Below are 17,541 nucleotides of genomic sequence, written 5' to 3'. Positions count from 1 at the left end.
CCTGCTACAACTGCGTCCGCCGAGGTGCCACATGTTCAATGACATCGAAGAAGGGTGCAACCAGTGGCCGCGCAAGAGCCCGTGTTGCTAGAAATGAGCATTTTTCGGAAGGTGAAGCTCTATTCGAACCGACGGAGCCGGCGACAGTCTCGGGCCAGGTGCAAGATACTTATGAGATACGAGATGACGCTTCGCCGGCTTTTGAGTCATTTTCTCCGAGTTACGCGACACCAGTATCGTTATCAAGGAATTCGGATTCATTGGCAAAATATCAACAAGTTTGGAGGCTTCATCACCTACTTTGGAACGTATTTACTACCATCCTAGAGCCCCGCATCGGTCTGTGGGTCGGAAGCGGCGGTTGTGCAGTTACTGCTACAAATTCTGTGCGTCTTAGCAGTCATCTACGTGATATAGAATCGACTAATTTCTAGATTCCTACACGAATTTCCAGGTTGATGATTGAACTAGATAAGCGCTCTTCCACTCTGGGTCGAGCAGCAAATCGCAACTGCCCCTCTTTGGTCAGCGATGAGACCGAGCGCAGTACAAATTGTATCATCAATCGAGCACTGATATATGCTGTCTATGCGTATTCTGTTCGGTGGCTCGACCTCACCGACAATCAACATCGCCAAAACCAGCAAGCTCAAAGGAGATTAACTCATCTGAAGCAGGAGCTCTCGGACAGCTTCTGGCTCCAAGCACGGAAACAGATATATCTGGTCTTGTCAAGACCCTCGTACCGCTCAATTCTGGCACTGTATCTCTTCGCTATGATCCCTAGCTCGCCTAGGAAAACTGGCGATAACCTTGAGGATCACTGTATAGAGGCATCCCTGAGTCATCATAGCTATCTAAATTCCAGAAGAGCGCAAAAGCCATTCAGTGGTAGAGACTCTATCACCAGTCTACTGGAAAGCGCTCCTCTTTCAGAAGTTGACCCTTACCCTCAACAAACAAATTTACCGGACGCTGATGAAGCGCAGCGTTTATCTATGTCCTGCTTAGCACACTGGTTTGGAATCGTTTCAGACACTACTAGGGCTCTCATTCGATGTAGGCCATCAATACTACTGCCGCCCGGATGCGATAGCGAGACGAAAGTGTGGACTCCTGTCCGAACTCGTACGCAAACTTTCAAGATGCAGTTTGATCCATTGCGCCAACTTCAGGCACCTATTCGTGAGGACCAATTGACGGAGATCTTGCAGCATGCTCTTACCTATAAGACCTTGGTCTGGGCTGCCATCACCCGCGTCCAAGATGCAATTGTTCACCAAATGTCAGGCATATCACTCGCTGAAGCTGTCGATGCCGCTAGAAAGGAGAGAAATGCGTACCAAGAGATCTTTGGTAATCTATTGTGTCTAGGTCTGCGAGATTTTGTGCTTCTCAATAGTATAACGCAGATGTATTTCAGTGAGTTTGAGCTGACTTTAAGAAACACCCCACCATACTAACACAAGTTCCAGCGCACTTGAATATCCACTTTGAAGTTGGAAACCTCATCCTCGTGGATACATTGCCCTCAACCTTCGTTTTTATTGACCAAACACTCAACCCGTACGATTTGCGACTCTGTGCATGTCGAAACATCATCAACGCTCTCAATCTAGCATTTCAGACGAATTCTCCAAATAGCAACCACCCTCCCGGTTTCAACATCCTCTTGCTTGATCCATATCCAGACCTTCTCACAAACGCAATAATCCGGACTGCCTCGTCTTTACTTCTCCTCTACGAAATGCAAAAATTATGTCAAGAGAATGCAGCAACCATGTTTTCTGTGGTAATTGCGGCTCTTGAGACACTGGCGAAGATTTCCCACACTGCAGCAGAAGCAATACCGTTGTTGAAACAGAAGTCTACGACGACTTTCATTGAGCAGACCATGGGTAGCACAACTGCCACTCCACGCCTGGAAGATTTCTCACTAGCCGCAATCGACCCTGACGTTTTCGACACTGAGCTGATTAATGATCTTGAGCAACCGGCTACAAGTCCGTTTTTCAGAGACTCTAGTCACGAACAATTTGATGATGGTCAGGACTCACCTTCATTCCCAGATGAACTTGCACCAGACGAGCTCGAATCTCTATCCCTGGATGTTGATCTTCAAGGTAATGGCTTACAAAACGAAAGACTTGCAATGAACCCAAGTTAACGATGAACAGGGCTGCTCAACCGCACTTTGATCGATGTATGAAGAGTACCACTGCAAGCTTTCTAGGAGTTAATAAGCAAAGAAGAACCCCTTTGGAGAAGCGGAGTCCGTGTCGAACGTATTCCGATCACGCGACCTCACCGAATATTGCAGGAGATGCATGCACAAAGACCCCACGTCCGAGCTTCCGCATCCCGGTTTTTCTTTTTGATATAGTCTGGATAAAAGGTTGCTACCAGAAACGGGCTTCATTTCGAGCCATTTTATATGCCACCGTCAAGGCCAAGGTCAATTTATGTACTCATACAGCACAGCCCAACCCCCCCCCCCTCTCCGCCCCTGGCAGAACCTTATCAGTAAGCTTCAAGACCGGCAACTACCTGCGTCTCATCTGGACTTGACAGAATGGATCTTCAGAAGCCACTTGAGCAATCAGCTGCAGGGTCTCATTCATTCATATGGAAAGACTCCGTGGAACCAAGTAAGGGCAAATACCCCGGGTTTCGCCCCGGCTTGGTCGAGCACATTGATGGGATGCAAGTAACTCGCGATGTTGCAGTTTGCATGCGAGACGGAGTGCAAATTTACATCGATATTTTCCTTCCTGAGGATTCACCGAGCAAACTTCCTACGCTGATGACAATGTCACCATATGGAAAGCATGTGCTGAAAACATTTGACATGTTCCCAAACTCCGGCGTGCCTAAGGGTTCGGTCTCGAAACATGCAGTTTGGGAGGGGCCTGATCCCCTACACTGGACTAAGCGTGGCTACGCAGTTGTCAATGCTGATAGCCGTGGTTCTTGGGCTTCAGAAGGCAATCTCCAGGTACTCGGACCTCAAGAAGCAGAAGACGGATACGACGTGATTGAGTGGGTGGCCGTACAGCCTTGGTCAAACAGTCGAATAGGTCTTTGTGGGGTATCTTACCTGGCAATTGTGCAGTGGCGAATCGCTCAGCTTAACCCCCCACATCTTTCATGCATCAATCCTTGGGAAGGCTACACAGATGCCTTTCGCGATCACACACATTGTGGAGGTATCCCTGAGACGAAATTTACTAAGTTCTCAGATTGGTCTTGCCAATTCTCACACAACCAGACGGAGAATTGGTACGAAAACAATCAAATCCACGAGACGATGGACGCTTATAATGAGTCTAAAAGAGCCGGAAATCTATCTGCTATCACAGTCCCTGCTTATATCGTTGCTGACTGGGGAGATTTTGGGCTTCATACGAGAGGTACATTGAATGGGTACACCGGTATTTCTTCCAAGCAAAAGTGGCTTGAAGTTCATGGGCGCAAGAAATGGCAGTACTACTATCAGCCTGAAAGCCTCGCTCGCCAAGAAGCCTTCTATCAGAAATTTCTTAAAGATGAGTCCAGTCAGGTGGACAAGTGGCCTCCGGTACGAATTGAGGTACGAGATCGAGCCTACGTAGGCTACGTACGAGAAGAAGAGGATTGGCCAATTAAGAGAACAAGATTTTCACTCAAGTATCTCGATGCACAGTCAGGGCAATTGGCCGATCAGTCGAAGTCTAAGATTTCGTCTACTTCGTATGATGCTTTATCAACTTCTGAAAACGCACAATTTACATACGTCTTTGGGAAGGAAACGGAGCTGACGGGCAGCATGCGACTAAGGCTCTGGGTTTCCACCACTGAGGGTGACGACCTCGATTTGTTTGTACAGCTTGATAAGCTCGACGTCAACGGTGAAAGAGTTCCATTTGTCGCCTTCTCTATGTTTGATACAGGGCCACTTGGCTTGGGTTGGCTGCGCGCTAGCCACCGAGAGCTGGATCTGGGCTTGACTGACCACAACCGCCCATGGATGACGCATAAGAGGAAGCTGCCTTTACGGCCTGGAGAGATCGTTCCGATAGACATCGAAATCATTGCAACATCAACGCGCTTCTTGGATGGCGAGGCATTGAAGCTTACAATTCAAGGGACCGACATTTTCCGCGACGAGAGAGTTCCACAGACGATGCTTCACGAGAACACTGTCAATAGCGGCAGGCACTTGATCCATACCGGAACTGTATTCGACTCCTACTTAGTCATGCCGATTATTGACCAAGCCGCAGAATAGACAGGAACGAAACTGTTGCATAGCCTCTTTCCAGGGAAAGCATTTGAGTAGATGCAAATGCTTTTCGTTAGATTTTCAATATTTCATCGTCTTGCGCCGGATCATGCCCGATGTTGGGTAGATTATTGGTGAGGCTGAGTACGAGCTCCGAGTCTTCACCGTGGACAAAGCTTTGACTTGGTATCCTAGAAAGAGACTTTTCAGAGAGATCACTTGCAATAATGCAACACTTTGTTTGATTGACTTCGGCATTCGTCCGGCAACCTCGTGTTTCCCGATCACGTGCTTGAGATCCAACCAGCTAGGTTTCGGCGGAACATTCGCTGCCGAACCAGAATAGATATCAGTAGATATCATGACGTCAACTTCAGTACGCGTCTAGGCTGATGAAACCACTGAAAGCAGTGGCTTGCCTAGCATCGTACATACCCACGCCGACGGTGTTAAGTCGCCTTGTAATCTCCGCCGTTGGCGGCGATCGTAGGTGTTGGGTTGAATTGGATTAAAGAAAGCTTTTGGTCGGTGTTACAGTAAAAATCATAGTTTCCACTTCTCTCTCTTTTGGACAATACCGATTAAGGGACTTAGCAATTTACCAAAACCTATCACGACATGGGTCAACCAGCGCCTTCAGATGATCCTTATGGTTCGAAAATCGTATCAACATGCCACAACGACACATATCCATTCATCAACCCGGAGAGAGGTGCAATTTCCGATATCAAAGTGCTGGTTACAGGCGCCTCCAAAGGCATTGGCCGCGAGACTGTCAAATCTTTTGCGCGTGCGGGCGCTTCAGCCATCGCGCTGCTTGCTCGTTCACAACTTGAGGACGCCGCGAATGATGCCTTAGAGGCGGCAAAAGCGGCCGGTCATAAAGAACCGAAGATCTTGAAACTTCAAGCCGACATGTCGGATCCTGCCGCGGTCGAAAGGGCAATGGATACAGTAGCGGAAGAATTCCAGTCACTGGACGTGGTTATTAACAACGCCTCGAGGTTGGAGAAATGGGTTCCGCTGGCCGAGACTGATATCGATGATTGGTGGTTAACATGGGAGGTCAACCTCAGGGGGACATATATCGTGACTAGGGCTGCGCTTCCCTTGGTACTTAAAGGGCAGTTAAAAACCATCGTCACACTAACTAGCGCCGGGGCATTTATTTCAGCGTACGTACTCTCCTTGCCCATCCTATCCCAAATCCTCAATTACCCTTCTTCAAATGAAAAGAACGATACAGAAGGCTTCTGAGGGCTAAGGCTTGAACAGTCCTGGCGCAAGCGCCTACCAAATGACTAAGACCGCGCAGATCCGGCTGACCGACTTTTTGATGGCGGAATACGGTGAAAAGGTATATCAAATTCTGGATTATTTGACAATTACTTACTCACTCATTATTCACGGCTGACACATGCATGGTAAAGGGATTAATTGCTTACGCTGTCCATCCTGGGGGCGTTAAGACCGAGACAGCGCTCAACATGCCCGAGCATATGCACTCATATTTGACACAAACCCCTCAAATGTGTGCCGATACTATAGTGTGGCTGGCCCGAGAGCGAAAAGAATGGTGAGCAAGGGCGTTAATCCCCGACTCATTCCGAGGGGCAGTAGATACCGAGTATAGTAAGCTGACAATACATCTGCAGGCTCGCTGGTCGTTTTGTGTTTGGACCTGCAGATATGGAAGAGCTTGCTGCCAAGAAAAATGAGATCGTGGAGAAAGATTTACTCAAGCTGAAACTGGTGATCTGAAATGCTTCGAGATCTTCCGTCAGGATCAGACAACACGCCAATTTACAGCCTGTCGTGATTTCGTGCACAAAACCCCCTGATGGCCAAAGGTCACAATAGAAATCCTCAGAAGATAAATCAATGTCACTTTATCAGGTCTTTTTGAGGACCACTCCAAGTACTCCTGTGTATTTCTACCAATCTGAATCGCTGCGGATATAGTAGATGATGACAGAGTCTGTAGAACCAATGTTGGCGTGAGTCATTGCTATATTTATCCTATTTTCCATATTGGACACCTAAATTATTGCTTGCGGAGACAAATGATACATACCTCGATAAGACTACTAGCAGTCCCAATTGATGTCTCTAGGGATACCCGGTTGGACATCAGTGTGATACCTCTGAACAATTTACACCGTCTAGTTATGAGAGCTACATGTGTCAAAACTCTCATGGACGGACCTTGGACAACAAACTCTAGTTTGTATCAGTGCTAAAGAGGTTATGGCGGCCTGCTCCATCCATCAAACATTACTAACTCCTAGATTCTCGAGCTATTGATGATGCTTGAGATATGTGTTCATGTACCTCTCAGTACAAATGGAGCTCGTTTTGCTCTAGAGCGGACAGGTAAGATTTTAGTTGAACCAGCCAACGCCAAGGCTATGCACTACTAGTCAGAGCTCGAAGCTAGTGCAGATGATCCACCTGGGCAAATGCTTCCTTCGAGCGGGGCGAGCCAACGTATGGTACGTGATCGGGAATGAATCCTTGGCGACATCTATGCTCAGTAATTGGATGAGACGACGAGGTGAATACCGGAGATCTACCAGGCTGCACGAGTGGCAGCACAAACAAAGGCATGGCTTTGCAAAGCGTAGCAAAACATTAAGTATCACGGCGGCTACTATTTCGAGGAGCCTTTGTCTTCGCCTGACTTCAATTTAAGAGGCACTCCTGTGAAGATGGTCCTTACAATGCAATCCCTATTAATGGGTGGTAGATTCAGCGTTGTATCGTTGCTCGTGCAGATTTTTGTGGCTGCAGTGATTCTCAAAGTCCTTTGGAATGTGAGAGAATAGACCTTTTCCCATCTCTAACTGCACCTTGCTTATAGACTTGCTTAGGTATTCTACAACCTTTTCTTCCACCCGTTGAGATCTGTGCCAGGCCCTCTAGTTGCCAAAGTCTTTCCTCATTACATGCAACTATCTGTCCTGAAAGGAGTCCGCTGCCATGTAAGTCGAGAACTGCAGCTTTCATGGAATGTGATTAATGTTTGATCTGTATTCTAGACACTCCTGCAACTTCACAAGATATACGGACCTTACGTACGGGTTGGCCCCAACGAAATTTCGGCTTCAGATTATCAACTATACAGAAAAATCTATAACCATATGAGCAGCTTGAAGGAAAGCTCATTCTACGCTTCAACTAGACTTACGCCGCCGCATGAAAATATCTTCAGCATGAGGTTTTTAACCCTTCCCAATCATTGTTGCTTCCAATAGCTCATATAGAGTTAGAAATAAGGCTCAGCATGCTGCTAGGCGGAAAATGGAGAATCGTCCCTACTCACTTCAGTCAATCAACGAGCATGAGCCCGGGGTTATTGCCAAGGCAGACAGATTTCTCCAACGCATTGTCAGCCAATCTGAAGCATCTAAAACACACACCGTGGATGTACAATCCTTGTGCGGGCTTTTTAGCCTCGAGGTAATATGCCAGGTTGCATTCAACCAGGATATCGATGTTGAGTCGCCCGACGCCGGGTTAGCATTTTTGAACGCGATGGGCCAGGCTTCGCTAATACAGCCGTTGTCAAACACGATTCCAATCTTAGCAAAAATAAGGCTCAGTGAGTCTCTACCCGGTGTCATCGGGCGGGCATATGCACAACGTAGGATCTGGGAAGAAACCACGAGGGAACTCTATCAAAATTTTGCAAGGGACTTTAAAGGGGACTCGACAGACAAATTCCTCGCCGAACCGTTCATTCACAAGAAAGATGAATACCTTGGTCGAAAGTTGACCGAGGACGAAGCCGTTGAAGAAGCGATGGGCCTCGCGTTTGCTGGAAGTGGAACCACGGCTACAACTATATTCTACATTCTTTACCACCTTGCTCGTCCGGAAAACAGAGGCATGCAACTAAGACTACGAAAAGAGTTACTCTCGACAGGTACGAAGAACTCTGAACTTACAGATCTGAAGTATCTCAATGCTGTGATCAAAGAAGCAATGCGATTGAACCCTTCTTTGATCGGCTCTTTACCACGAATTTTGACCACGGCCGTAGAGACTGGTGAGGGAAAGAGCAAACTCGTCTTTCCGCCGGGAACCTTGATCTCGATGCAGAACTACGTTCATCATCGGGACGCCAGTGTCTATGCGGAGCCTCACACTTTCAATCCTGATCGTTGGCTAGGCCTATCGCACTCAAGCGCCATGGAGAAGGCATTCACACCGTATAGCTTAGGCCCGAGGAATTGCATAGGGCAAAATCTGGCCAACTTGGAGATCCGCCTCGCTGTTAGTCATTTGTTTCGCCATTTAGACTTTCGACTAAACTCGGAGATGACAGAAGCAGACATGGAAATGGAAGACCGCTTCGCTGCTTTAAGCCGTGGTGGGAGACTCCTGCTCGATGTTACACAATTGTGATAATTTAATTCTAGATAGTTGGACTAGAGAACATAGAACTCATCGAGTTCTATTAAGGCTATAAACGATTTCCTAAAGGGGTTGACCTGCATACCATTGGTATAGACACTTAGGGGAGTCGAACGGCCTTCTATTGGTATGAGGCACTATGCTGGCTATCTAGATGATTGGATTTCAATGCGTTCGGTCGCAGCCGGTGGTAGTTTGTCCCCAGTCAAATTTGTCATATGTTCTATAGACTCAAGGGACTGGATATGTCTATAGGTTTGAGAATCACACCGTTTGCTTCAGCCCACATTCAAAACCGCATCCCTCGATCAGGAGTTCATGATTTCTAGCAGCGGAGTTGGATCCTGAAGACGAAGTAAGTCCAGTGAGCTCACCGAGATTCACCGGGAGTGGGAACTGCGACACCTACCGCATACACCTCCATTTTCTGAATCTTTAGCTCCCCCCTCTGATCGACTAAGTGGAAGTTGGCGGCCGTGTCACGTTCTAGAGTCGAACCATCTGGGCGTTTGACCGCCCAATTCCCAATCACTACAAAATCGGAATGCTCGGCTCCCGGGAGCAGGTAAATGCGCTTTACGACATGGTACAGATGTGGCCATGCCTTCCAGTATCCATAACGCTCTTGTTCGAGATCTTATTTGTCGAAGATAAGCGATCAAAGCTCTCGATACTGTCCGATTGCCTCACGCACCTTTTGAGCTTTCGATAACCATAGTCCCGTTGACAAATTTGCCGCCTTCAGCGAAGCTGTTGGCCCAGTTTCGGGCACCTTTCTCCGGCTCAGCATCTAGTGCTTCAAAATATTGTTTTAGGAAGGCTTGCTGCCTTTGAGGAAGACCTGAGGCTGTCCATGGGTCAGCAAGGTTGTGTGAAGCGGAAGCCATACTGATTCTAAAAGATAGGCCGTGCCAAAATCAAAGGCAAGGCGGTGATGCTATCCTTGATATTGTCCATCAGGGCATGTTATGAAGGGGACTCAATCATCTTCAAACGCTATAGTGTATGCTTCAACATCGAAACTGTCGTAGCCTTCGAACTCGCCACATCGAGTCCCGACCCCGTGACCGCGTTTCAAGGACTGCATAGGTAGCGAGACAAAGAATGCGGAGTCCCCGCAATTGTCAGGACGACAAACAAGCCTAGCGAGCAATTTCAGTCTCTGCTATTCGGTACAGAGCAATCTCCAAGCGACTATGCACTAAAACCGGAAATCAAAGCTACGTAACTAGGATTTTAGTTAGATCCGAGGTCAATGGCTTCGTGAAAGCACGAGGCGTCCCAAACCTAAGAAACACTACACCAACCAAATTCCTCCCAAGAGTTCATTAGTGCAAACTCGACAAATTAAATGGCGCTTACCTACATCGCGAAGAGTGCTAAAGACTGTGTTGGTCTGGACGCTTTCCTTTCAGTCAGCCGACAACGCCAGTTCGAGCCGCTTCCCGACGTGTCGACGATCCTCGTATATCCCATCCCGTGCGGCTTGAGTGTCCATTATTGACAGCATGGATTCGTTGCCGCCGCGGTAAGATCGGGCTGAGGGTACGACGTTGCTGTCTCGTTTCTGGTTTTACTTCTTCAATTCCCACCTGTATCGAGACTCGATGGGCACACCAATGCTACCCTCCCATGAATCAAGATTCAAGATGGCAGAAACGAATGAAATCGCTACCTCCCTTGCACCAGCTGATGAGAAACACATGCCGCATACCAATACCAATGCTGCAACTATCGAACATCTTGAAAGCTCAAACCAGCAGCTCGAGAATCTTGGCAACGTAGTCTATACCAACGAAGAAGAAGAGCCGGAGCTTCATTTACCAACTTGGATTGCGCTTGGTTCCATTTACCTCCTTCTCGCTGGTCAAGGTCTCGCGTTCCAAGGTCCGCCTGCTGTGGTAGGTGGCTTCCTCTCAAATGATAACCCCTGAAACCAGTATTGCTAACCATGAATTTGAAGCTCTCGTTCATTGGAGCAGATCTCGGAAACACAAATGCTCAGACCTGGGTCCCCAATGCGCTTGCCTTGGTGCAAGCGGTGATCGGGCCAGTCATATCATCTGCTTCAGACATCTTCCAGGTCCGAAAACCTATTCTCGTGGCGTCCTGCGCAATTGCTCTTATAGGCTCTGCAATTGCTCCTGGTGCTACAGATATCTACAGGTTGATCGGCGCACAAGCTTTGATTGGAGTTGGGCTCGCTGCTGTGCCTTTGAGCTATGTGGTGCCCAGCGAGATACTGCCCAGAAAGTGGAGACCTAGTATGTATACCATTCTCTCCCCCAGGCGAACTTTGTATCTGATTTTCCTGGATAGTGGCTCAAGCATCCACGGGCGTCGTTGCCGCCATCACCGCAATGGCTGGACCGTTAGCAGCTGGCGCACTTACAAGACGCAACAGCCATACTGGGTGGCGATTGTTCTACGTATGTTATATTTTTCTTTTCACTTCTCGTAAAGACTGCTAAGCTGCGACAGTGGATCATGTTCGCGATTTGGGGAGCGGCTGCAGTAGGCATCTTCTTCGGTTATCGGCCACCAAAGAGGCACACACGCTTGGATCATTTATCGTTCTGGCAAAAGCTTGGTCACCTCGACCTTCCTGGCTTTGGGCTTTTAACTGCAGGATTGACACTCTTCTCGGTTGGTCTTAGTCTGGGTGGCGGTCTCTACCCATGGGCTAATGCTCACACATTGGCCACCTTGATCGTCGGCTTCTGCATTCTAGTGGGCTTTGGTGTCTACGAATGGAAAGGCACAAAGAACGGTATACTTAGCCATGAGCTATTTCGTGGAGGAAAGAATAAGGGGAGAGTCTTTGCAATCTGCAATGGATTGATGGTCATCGAAGCAATCCTCGGATTCCCTTTTATTATCTTCTATTCGGTGGTGTATGTTTGCTCCATTTCTATTCTATGTTAATCCTTACCAGCAGCTAATTGCGTGTCATATAGTACGACTGCTCTCTTCACGAGGGACCCTTTCATGGCGGCTGTACGCCTCTTGCCGTTCTGGGGTTTCTTCCTCCTCAGCTGCCCAGTATGGGGTTTGTTGAGTACAAAATTTCGAACGATTCGAGAGCCTCTGTTCCTTGGATTTCTCTTATTTACTGCCGGGAATATTGGCATGGCGACATTAGAACCAGGAGACAACGCTAGTCAACTTGCTTTTGCCGGGTTGGCAGGTATAGGATTCGGATCTCCGTTGATTTTGATTATCGCGGGCGTCCAATTATCCACACCCCATCAACTGATCGCTACCGCCACAGCAGTCACGAACTCTGCTCGTGCAGTAGGGGGTACAATTTTCACTGCTGCGTATACTTCAGCTCTATCGAACTCCCTCTCCACGAAGATCCCGACCTACATAACTGAAGCAGCTGCCAAAGCTGGTCTTCCGAGCAGCTCAATCGCGGCATTTGTTGGTGCGGTGGCCAGTGGAAATGAACTGGCTTTCATTGACATCCCGGGAGTGAGCCCATCAATTATCCAGCAAGGCTTCCTGGCACTTGAACAAGCATATGCAGACTCACTTCGCCTGATCTATATCATTGCGGCTCCGTTCGGCATCGTTGCATGTATACTTTGCTTGTTCCTCGGCGATTTGAATAAGACGATGACTTACAGGGTTGATGCTCCGGTCGAGGACTTGCACGCCAAGCTTCGTTAAGATGGTACAAAGGCTTGACAAATTGCGGTCGCATGAAGTCGTTGGACATTATCCGGACAGACCTTACCAAGTTAGCAGACGTGAGCTGCTGGACGCTCTGTTTTAGGTGGGAACGCTCCAGCTCACACTGTAGCCTTCTGCCATCAGTAGAACTAGAGAAAAGCAAACAAGAAAGTGTTAGTCTGACAAGAATTGTGCCTCAAGATCGAATAGTTGATCAAGCACTATCTATCCAGATACGCATTCATAATGGCAACAGTGGATCTTGGACTAGCCCCAGAGATGACCAGATATTACCCAGGCAATGCACTATCCCTAGATTTCGCTGCGTTGTTGGTTACTCAATCGAGTGATACGCCAATGATACTGTCACCCGAAGAATGAATTTCTTAGAATACACGGCTAGCTTTTGATATTTCTTAAATTCTTCTGTCACCTCTGCCAAGCACCTCAACGACGGCCTTCTCGTCCTCATTTCAGAATTCGAAATCGAAGAGAAGCATCGACTGCACGTCGAATGCGACTTCACAGAGCGGATAGAGTCTAGGAGTGTTTAGCCCAACTGAAGACTTTCATCCGTTTTGGGAACGGAATGGCATACGGCTTATGTGCTGGATGGTCAAGATAAGGGCCTATAACTTGAACGTTTTCAAATGTCAATACGAGCCCCCATTCGTATCCCTGGTTGAATTGCTTGGTGATATCAATGGCCTTGCCCGTTTCAACGGCCAAGAGTCCCGGGATCTGGCCCGCCATGGCCTTGGCCGTCTTCATAAACACATCGACTTGAGCCTGTGTTGCTCCCTCTTTGGTTTGGAAAAGTGCTACAAGAGTACCTCCGGTCAGCATTTGATTCGTGGAAGTAATGATATTGTGAGATTCTTGTCCATGCCAAGCACTTTAACTTTAACTTTAACACGGAATGAGAGAACTGACAAATGTGATATACCGTCATTTTGCCGGGGTTGGTGCCGCTGTGGGTTGGGAAGGAGTGCGAACAGTAAGTAACGCGGAGATGAGAGTCTGAAGTACAGATCAAGATGGAGAGAATGCTAAGAAGTTATCACTAGTTCTTATCTCATAGTTCAATCTGCCGGACCCAGAAGTGGTGACAGGAACCTGTAGCGAAAGTCTTTGTATATCATCGGAATCCGATAACATCTTGGATCCTCGGAAAATTCTCCAAGATCATACAGCACTGCAGGATTGACACTCAGCATGTTGCGCAATTGGTCATGTCTCGTACCATTGTCGTTGCCTAAATCTCTCGAACATGGTAACCTAACACCCTTTGCCTAGAGTACCCTTGCGCTTCAGCTCTGTTTGGGTCCAATCACCCTACTATCCCGAGTCATCCACGAAGAAGTAATGTTTTCCTGGATTCAGCCCATCAACGGGTATGGTCAGGCAATTTTGGTCCTGATGTACGTTGCGGGTGTAAGTAGGGGGGTTCCTGAAAGGAGCGATCGACCGAGAATTCATTTTTGACGGGTGTGAATAGGAACTCTAGACCACAATAAAGCCACTATAGGGGGAGCGATCGTATCCTAGCTCCGGACACAGGCCAAGAAAAAGGGACGCAAGGTACCTCAAGGAAACTTGGAGGGGAAGCCATTGCCACTTAGGTCTTCTAGCTCCACTTCCATGGCTCTCGACAAGGCTGCAGGCCATCAAATTAAGCTTTTATAAGACGGCCACGTGACCGGGGAAAACATAAATAAGGGCCCCTGCAGGTGACAGCCTCGGACCTTTGTTCGGTTACGGCTTCTTCGCTTATTCTCTTGCCGCTGAGTCTTGATTCCATGTCTTCTTCCTCGATGCCGCTTTCGTTGACAAAGTCGGTTCGATTTAGCCCGTTTCCGAGACCGTAACCTCCGAGGAAATTGCCATGAGGTCCAGTTGATGTGGAGATACAACGGTGCAACCTGCTAGGGTTTCCATACACGAACGCACTTTCACAACTCGGTTACCAGGGTTGATCACAACAGTGAGGAAAATCCCCTGAACTACTGTCGACGATGAGGTAAAGTATAGTGGTTTGTCAGCCAGACTAGGTTCAAGGCGTCAAGTACCGAGCTCACCATTTCGTAGACAAGGGTGCCAACATGACGCAGGTCCTGGCAGAGCAATATTTGTCGCACTTGGTTTCATCAAGACAGAAAGATCTGACTATGGTAGCTTTACTCCACTTCAAGAAATGCTCTCTAAGACATGAAGACTGGTGTCTTACTACCTTCTAGAGCGTTACGACCAGCTTCGATGCACTATATCCCTCCCGTGCTTTATTCAATCCTTTTTGAATGTCATCCAAACCATGTCCAACAATAACGGCGTCAGGCTTCGGAACCAGCGTGCCATCCTGAAGCGCTTGAGGCAAAAATTCATTCCAGATAGTTGAAGCAAGCCCATTCTGCAAGATAGATAGGCCATGAACTAAGTAGATGGGCACCATAATTAGTGCCATTTCAAGATTGTTTCTGCGAAGATCTAGAAGCAGAAAGCCAGGTACATGGCATAGTTCTGGTAGATGTAGAGTGAAATGAGACTCTTCGTTGGGAAAGCGACCGAACTTACAAAAATTGACTTGGACACCTCTTCGTTCCACACCCTCCTCAACGGGTAAAGTAGTAGCGACCAGCTTCCTGCTTTCCGTTCTGACGAGGATATCGATACAAGTTTGCAGTGTATTCTGGGCTCCAACGGCATTGAGAGCACCGACCAGGACTTTTCCATTCAGAGCTGCGACAATTTCATCAACCGCGGAATCAGCCTCTCGATCAAACACTTCATGAGCTCCCAAAGCTTTGCACAGGCCAAAATTGTGTTTGCTTGTCGTTGTTATGACTTTCAGGCCGGCAGCACGAGCAAGTTGAATTGCTACACAGCCTACACTCGTGCTGCCTCCCCATATTAGCACTGCAGAGGTGTCTTTTGGAGGTAGCAAGTCGCTAGCGGCTGGAGTAGGAGAATCCGACATCGCCATCTGCGGTACTGCAATTCCGAAGTTTCCTGGGTCAAAAAGTGCTGCAGAAGCGGTGGAAACAGCGACGGGAAGGACAACTGCTGCACTAAACGCCATCTCATCGGGGATCGGTACGGCCAGAGAAGACGATAAAACGGTGTACTCCTGGAACCCAGCATTTTTGTAGTCCTTTGTAACGCTGGAATGGCAATTTCTAGGATAAGATGTGAGCATATTTTTATGATCATTGTGTGGGTCGGAGCGACTCCTTCGTCAAGAATGGGTTGGAGACAGACCCGATGACTCTCTGACCAGTCTGAAAATTCCGGACTTGATCACCGATTGCAACAATCTCGCCAGCAACCTCGCATCCCAGAATTGCCGGATAACGCAAGTTCAAGAAATCCCAATCTTGAAGTTTGTAATCGACAGGATTGATTGCCACACAGGCATTCTTGACGACGATTTCATCCTCGCCAGGTATTGGAAAGGGAGCGTTATGCACCACGAGGGTTGTTGACTTTGCATCAAGCCATGCAGCACGATTTGTCGGCATTTCGGAAGGGTGACAGGCAAGGAGAAACTGCAGTTAGTGGGAGAAGTATAGAGAGAGATACATTGGACCCAACTCGGATTGAAATGGGCAGAGCTAGCTATATAGCTCAGTAGGCTTCGTTTACTCACAGTGGCACTACGCGATGTATTGTATTTTTGGCGGACGTATTTTTGTCCTTCCCCGGTCCCTGCCCTTCCAAGTTCTATGGGAGCTTACGGCAGGGTAGGCCGACCACCCAGACGTGAAACCCGGAAGCATTGAACAAACTCGTCCCGAGATTCATTACGAGCTAACCATTGCTTCTGGTGGAGGTGCAGAGAAATGCAACCTCCTCTTCGAGGTCGAGGGGCTTTCAGAAGCCAACTCCGTTCCTGCGTGGCTCAAACTGCATTTTGAAGAGAAAGGCCCATTCTGGTGTTCCACTTTCCCCCCGGTAACCTTGCCGGTGCCACCACAGGATAAGACGTTCAATTGAGGGCAAGAAATCATGTCTTGATTCCTGATAAAAATTTACACGGTGCATCTGAATCTGCAACCAGCTTACTTGGAATATGGTGGCTTTCGTACAACAGGGAATAAGTAGTCAGCCCCACTAGTCAAAATCTGGAACCTCGGATGCATTTGTCGCCCCTTTTCCTCAAAAGAAGACTTTAGGAGAAAGGCACAGCTATGTACACGAAACAAGCCAACAAGACTGAAATCCCAAGCCAATTCAAGATTGTCCACCATCTAACTATAAAATCCAAAGAGCCCCAAGCCAGCGCGCTCCGACGCGACCCATATCGGAGAATAACAAGCCCCCATAAGCCCCTGACACGCATCCAGGTCTGCAGACGACACATCATAAGGTACAGGTAGGTGCCGATCAGGTTTTGATGATCTGATGTTGCTGACTCACAAAAACGAGCAGCCAGCGCAAAGAATAACCATACATCAATCGATTAATCAAGAAACTCCGGGTCAAGTGTGTAAAACTTCAAGCTAAAGCACAAAAGATCATTGCACTGCGTTCGAAACCTTGCCCGGAGGTCTCTCCCTGAAAAACATCTCCTCGGACCGCGCCAACGTTGCCGAGGGCTGCAGCGGAAGCCGGGTTCTGTACACACTGTCAAGCGTGCGCAAGCGGAGTTGGTAGGAAGCCAACGAGCGCTCGAGCTCCTCGTTCCATCGCATCCTGGAGTTGGTAAGTGAATGTTCAAGTGCGACTCGGCGACGGCGCAGGCTCTGGAGTTGCCGCTCCTCAGCAGCGACCGCGGCGCGGATGGTGTGCAGGGGGGCTGTTTCTGCTTCGATCATGGTGATAGGGAGAGTAGGGGTAGGAGTCGCGGAAGTGTTTGTGCTTGGGTTCCGATTTGGATTTTGGTTGGGATGTGTTGTAGCTGTGGCAGTGGTAGTGGTGCGTGCTAAAGCAGTTGTAGATCTTGTTCGAGGCATAGGTGATCCAGCGCCAGCGCCAGCGGCAGTAGTAGTAATCCCCCGATCATAATCCCTCGTAGCTCTCTGTCTCTGTCTCCATCTAGGAGCCTCAGGAGGAGTTGGATCGACGACCATATAAGCAGGTGGAGGGACATCAGGGATGGCCTGACCCAAGTCATCATGATGAGCTCGACCCACTTGATAGCGGCATGTTGGACATGAACGCTCTGGATGATACAATAGGACGTTCTGCAGGCG

General features: G+C 48.3%; 8 protein-coding genes across 8 annotated transcripts; 5 read left to right on the top strand and 3 right to left on the bottom strand.

The window, feature by feature from the left end:
* Nucleotides 1-2,572: 2,572 nt before the first annotated feature.
* On the top strand, nt 2,573-4,267 carry A1O9_10867 (uncharacterized protein; the record flags this gene model as incomplete). Its single annotated transcript, XM_013400097.1, has 1 exon — nt 2,573-4,267. One exon carries the CDS (start codon nt 2,573-2,575, stop codon nt 4,265-4,267), a length of 1,695 nt encoding a protein of 564 aa, XP_013255551.1.
* A 612-nt stretch (nt 4,268-4,879) lies between these two features.
* A1O9_10866 (uncharacterized protein) lies at nt 4,880-5,518 on the top strand (the record flags this gene model as incomplete). Its single annotated transcript, XM_013400096.1, has 1 exon — nt 4,880-5,518. One exon carries the CDS (start codon nt 4,880-4,882, stop codon nt 5,516-5,518), a length of 639 nt encoding a protein of 212 aa, XP_013255550.1.
* Nucleotides 5,519-5,748: 230 nt separating this feature from the next.
* On the top strand, nt 5,749-6,022 carry A1O9_10865 (uncharacterized protein; the record flags this gene model as incomplete). Its single annotated transcript, XM_013400095.1, has 2 exons — nt 5,749-5,837; nt 5,917-6,022. 2 exons carry the CDS (start codon nt 5,749-5,751, stop codon nt 6,020-6,022), a joined length of 195 nt encoding a protein of 64 aa, XP_013255549.1.
* A 1,539-nt stretch (nt 6,023-7,561) lies between these two features.
* A1O9_10864 (uncharacterized protein) lies at nt 7,562-8,668 on the top strand (the record flags this gene model as incomplete). Its single annotated transcript, XM_013400094.1, has 1 exon — nt 7,562-8,668. One exon carries the CDS (start codon nt 7,562-7,564, stop codon nt 8,666-8,668), a length of 1,107 nt encoding a protein of 368 aa, XP_013255548.1.
* Nucleotides 8,669-8,985: 317 nt separating this feature from the next.
* Nucleotides 8,986-9,564, bottom strand: A1O9_10863 (uncharacterized protein; the record flags this gene model as incomplete). Its single annotated transcript, XM_013400093.1, has 3 exons — nt 8,986-9,021; nt 9,087-9,313; nt 9,372-9,564. The coding sequence occupies 3 exons, from the start codon at nt 9,562-9,564 to the stop codon at nt 8,986-8,988; spliced, it is 456 nt and encodes a 151-aa protein (XP_013255547.1).
* A 1,064-nt stretch (nt 9,565-10,628) lies between these two features.
* A1O9_10862 (uncharacterized protein) lies at nt 10,629-12,349 on the top strand (the record flags this gene model as incomplete). Its single annotated transcript, XM_013400092.1, has 4 exons — nt 10,629-10,941; nt 10,997-11,106; nt 11,159-11,571; nt 11,635-12,349. 4 exons carry the CDS (start codon nt 10,629-10,631, stop codon nt 12,347-12,349), a joined length of 1,551 nt encoding a protein of 516 aa, XP_013255546.1.
* Nucleotides 12,350-12,825: 476 nt separating this feature from the next.
* A1O9_10861 (uncharacterized protein) lies at nt 12,826-13,198 on the bottom strand (the record flags this gene model as incomplete). Its single annotated transcript, XM_013400091.1, has 2 exons — nt 12,826-12,892; nt 12,951-13,198. 2 exons carry the CDS (start codon nt 13,196-13,198, stop codon nt 12,826-12,828), a joined length of 315 nt encoding a protein of 104 aa, XP_013255545.1.
* A 1,387-nt stretch (nt 13,199-14,585) lies between these two features.
* Nucleotides 14,586-15,867, bottom strand: A1O9_10860 (uncharacterized protein; the record flags this gene model as incomplete). The annotated part of the gene is made up of 3 exons (XM_013400090.1): nt 14,586-14,782; nt 14,924-15,525; nt 15,608-15,867. 3 exons carry the CDS (start codon nt 15,865-15,867, stop codon nt 14,586-14,588), a joined length of 1,059 nt encoding a protein of 352 aa, XP_013255544.1.
* Nucleotides 15,868-17,541: the final 1,674 nt, after the last annotated feature.

This window comes from Exophiala aquamarina (assembly GCF_000709125.1).
Source record: "Exophiala aquamarina CBS 119918 chromosome Unknown aczIA-supercont1.15, whole genome shotgun sequence".
In the NCBI taxonomy this organism is placed as follows: Eukaryota; Fungi; Ascomycota; class Eurotiomycetes; order Chaetothyriales; family Herpotrichiellaceae; genus Exophiala; species Exophiala aquamarina.
Note: the sequence above shows the minus strand (reverse complement) of the source record. Positions and strands in the feature narration are given on the sequence as shown.